The 2,694-nt window shown below is 31.9% G+C and overlaps 2 protein-coding genes across 4 annotated transcripts in view; both read left to right on the top strand.

The window, feature by feature from the left end:
- The window catches only part of LOC100161197 (RNA polymerase-associated protein CTR9 homolog), a 49,042-nt gene that overhangs the window by 27,122 nt on the left and 19,226 nt on the right, over positions 1–2,694 (top strand). The gene's annotated exons all lie outside the window — the stretch shown is intronic.
- Positions 8–2,624, top strand: LOC100573562 (acylamino-acid-releasing enzyme-like). The gene is made up of 5 exons (XM_016800995.2): positions 8–49; positions 125–333; positions 1,883–1,962; positions 2,065–2,280; positions 2,343–2,624. The coding sequence occupies exons 2-5, from the start codon at positions 253–255 to the stop codon at positions 2,452–2,454; spliced, it is 489 nt and encodes a 162-aa protein (XP_016656484.1). The 5' UTR covers positions 8–49; positions 125–252; the 3' UTR covers positions 2,455–2,624.

A 2,694-nucleotide genomic window follows, 5' to 3' on the forward strand; every position in this document is an offset into this window, starting at 1 on the left:
TCATCTTTAGACTCTTTTATAGCTCAAGCTGCATTCTTTATTCAAATAGGTAATGTCAAGTTGTAATAACATTTTCCGATATTTTAATCACAGTTGTTATTTATTGTTGCTGTGTTATTATTAGGCTTTGCTGTCTTATTTATCAATTACAGGGGATCGATAGGCCTAGGTAAAGATTATGCTGAATCATTACTTGGTAACATAGGCGATGCTGATGCCAAAGATATTTATAATGCAATTCAATCCAATCCTATGTGGTCCAATAGGAAATTGGTGTTATTTGGTGGTTCACATGGTGGTTTTTTGGTTACACAATTAAGTGGACAGTATCCAGTGAGTACTATTTCTGCAAAAAATACATAACCCTTTCATTGATGAATTAATTAATTTCAGTATAATGTACTGTGTGGTGATAAGGAACTTTTTGAATAATTTATTAAGTAATTTTTTTAGTAGATTTTTGTATGTTTAAATTGTACACTATAATGAAACAATTTAGAGGATGCTACAATCGCATGTGTTGGCTCCGTCTAACAAACGCGTAACATACCAAATTCACGGTTTACGTCGTTAGCTCAAAACTAGAGTGAACCGACCTAAATTTGATGGTAAGAACATTATTTATGTTTTGTTGGAAGTTTTTTTACGATAATACAGTTTTTAAATGAGTTATAAGCATTTTTAATTTACATTATTATTATACATGCATAAATCACTTAAAAGCTGATTTATCATTAAAAAAACGTCCAACAAAACACAGATAATGTTCTTAATATCAAGTTTCATGATAGCTGTCGTATACGCCACGCAAAGGCTTGGCGTATATAACAGGTATATTTTTGGTTTCCGATTCCCAAACCGTCAAACGAGTAAGTTATCGACACCTGCAGTATAAGCTTATCTAAGTTCTCCTTTTGGTGACCACAATAACAGGTACTGCGCAAAAGGATAATTAAATAAGATATAACAGGATTTACAGTATACGACTCTAAGGTTACTTTACTCTCGAACAACTGACCACGATAACGAGTACTGGATGTTCGAGGGTGATATATCTTTAACCTAGGCAAGGTATTACTCTTTCTCGACTGACCACGATAACGAGTACTGGACGAGAAAGTAAGTACTACAATGTCTTGTTGCCTTTTTCAAAAGTGTTGTACACCACAAATGTCCCCGTACGCACACGTGAGAATGTAAGATAGGTCACTCTAGAACGGGATTAAAGAAAACAAGTAACGCCTTTTTTTAAAAAAAAATAAAAGTTTGAAATATAATAAAAATTGACGTTTCCAAAAACAAATAATTAAAAGAAAAGAAAAGAATTGTCGTTCACACCGGCATCTTGCCGATGAATGAACAGCCCCGCTTCCGTAGATGCTGTCGCCTTAAGTAGCCATTCATATTTTGTTAACTCGGCATCCTTGACGTCTGCTTCGTATGTCGTCACTTAATTTGTGATCGGATATTGAAATATTTATAATAAGTGTTTTTTTGTTAAGTATATAACATGTATATACTATATATACAACATAGCCGATAGGTCAATTTAGTCTAATTTTTAAGCTAACGATGTAAAACGCGAATTTCTGAGCCAAAATTTGGTACGTTACGCATTAATTGTAAGAGGGAGACAACACATGCGGGTATGGCGTGCTCTTAATATTTATTTTGATGTCCCGTGTTGCCGTGCAAAGAATTCCTCTTTTGCTAGTTATTTTTAAATTTTTATAATATAATTGCAGTCTGAGTTTAAAGAAGTGTGTGCTTTGAATGTAGTAAGTTACTGATTTCGTTACTATGTTTGGGACAACTGATATTTCTAAATGGTACGTTATATTTATTGCAGATTTTTTGTTTCATGTAAACTGTTTTATTTTAGAATACATTTAAAGCTGTATCAGCTAGAAATCCAAATATTGATTTACCATCGCTTTTTATTACTTCTGATATACCATATTGGTAAGAATAATTTTCATTACCAAAACACTTGTATAAATTCGTCAGCTACACACTTTAAACTTTTAAAAAAGAAAGCGATTACTTATTATTACCGATTTGCAGGGGTATTACAGAATGTGGTTTTAATTACTCAGAAGTAGATAGTTTGTCAAATTCCAAAGATGTTTTAATGAAATTAGCTGATTGTTCGCCGTGCAAAAATGTTCATAAAGTTCAAGCTCCTACACTTTTATTACTGGGTGAAAAAGATTTACGCGTTCCTCCGTCTCAAGGTCTTGCATATTACCATCTTCTTAAAAAGCATGGTGTTACAGCTAGGTAATTTTACTTTAGTAATCAGTTATTACTATAATTTTAATTATTATATATTTTTATTGCAGAGTGTTGATGTACGATGACTGCCATTCATTAAGCACTGTTGCTGCTGAAATGGATAGTTCAATAAACTCTGTATTATGGTTTAAAAAATATACAGATGATGATTCTGAATAGCCATATTAGCATAATAGTATAGTATAGGTATAATTACTAGTATTTATAATCAATGGTATTAATTATTTATTCATTGTTATCTCTCAAAAAAATGGGTGTATTTTTGCCTATGATAGTAACCAGTAACTACTAATTACAGTTATCTTAGATTACCGTGTAATGATATTCTCGCACTTCACTATATATAAATAAACTAAAATGTTATAAATAATAAATAACGACCATACTCCGTCGTCCGTA

Source organism: Acyrthosiphon pisum, chromosome X (genome assembly GCF_005508785.2).
Source record: "Acyrthosiphon pisum isolate AL4f chromosome X, pea_aphid_22Mar2018_4r6ur, whole genome shotgun sequence".
Classification (NCBI taxonomy): Eukaryota; Metazoa; Arthropoda; class Insecta; order Hemiptera; family Aphididae; genus Acyrthosiphon; species Acyrthosiphon pisum.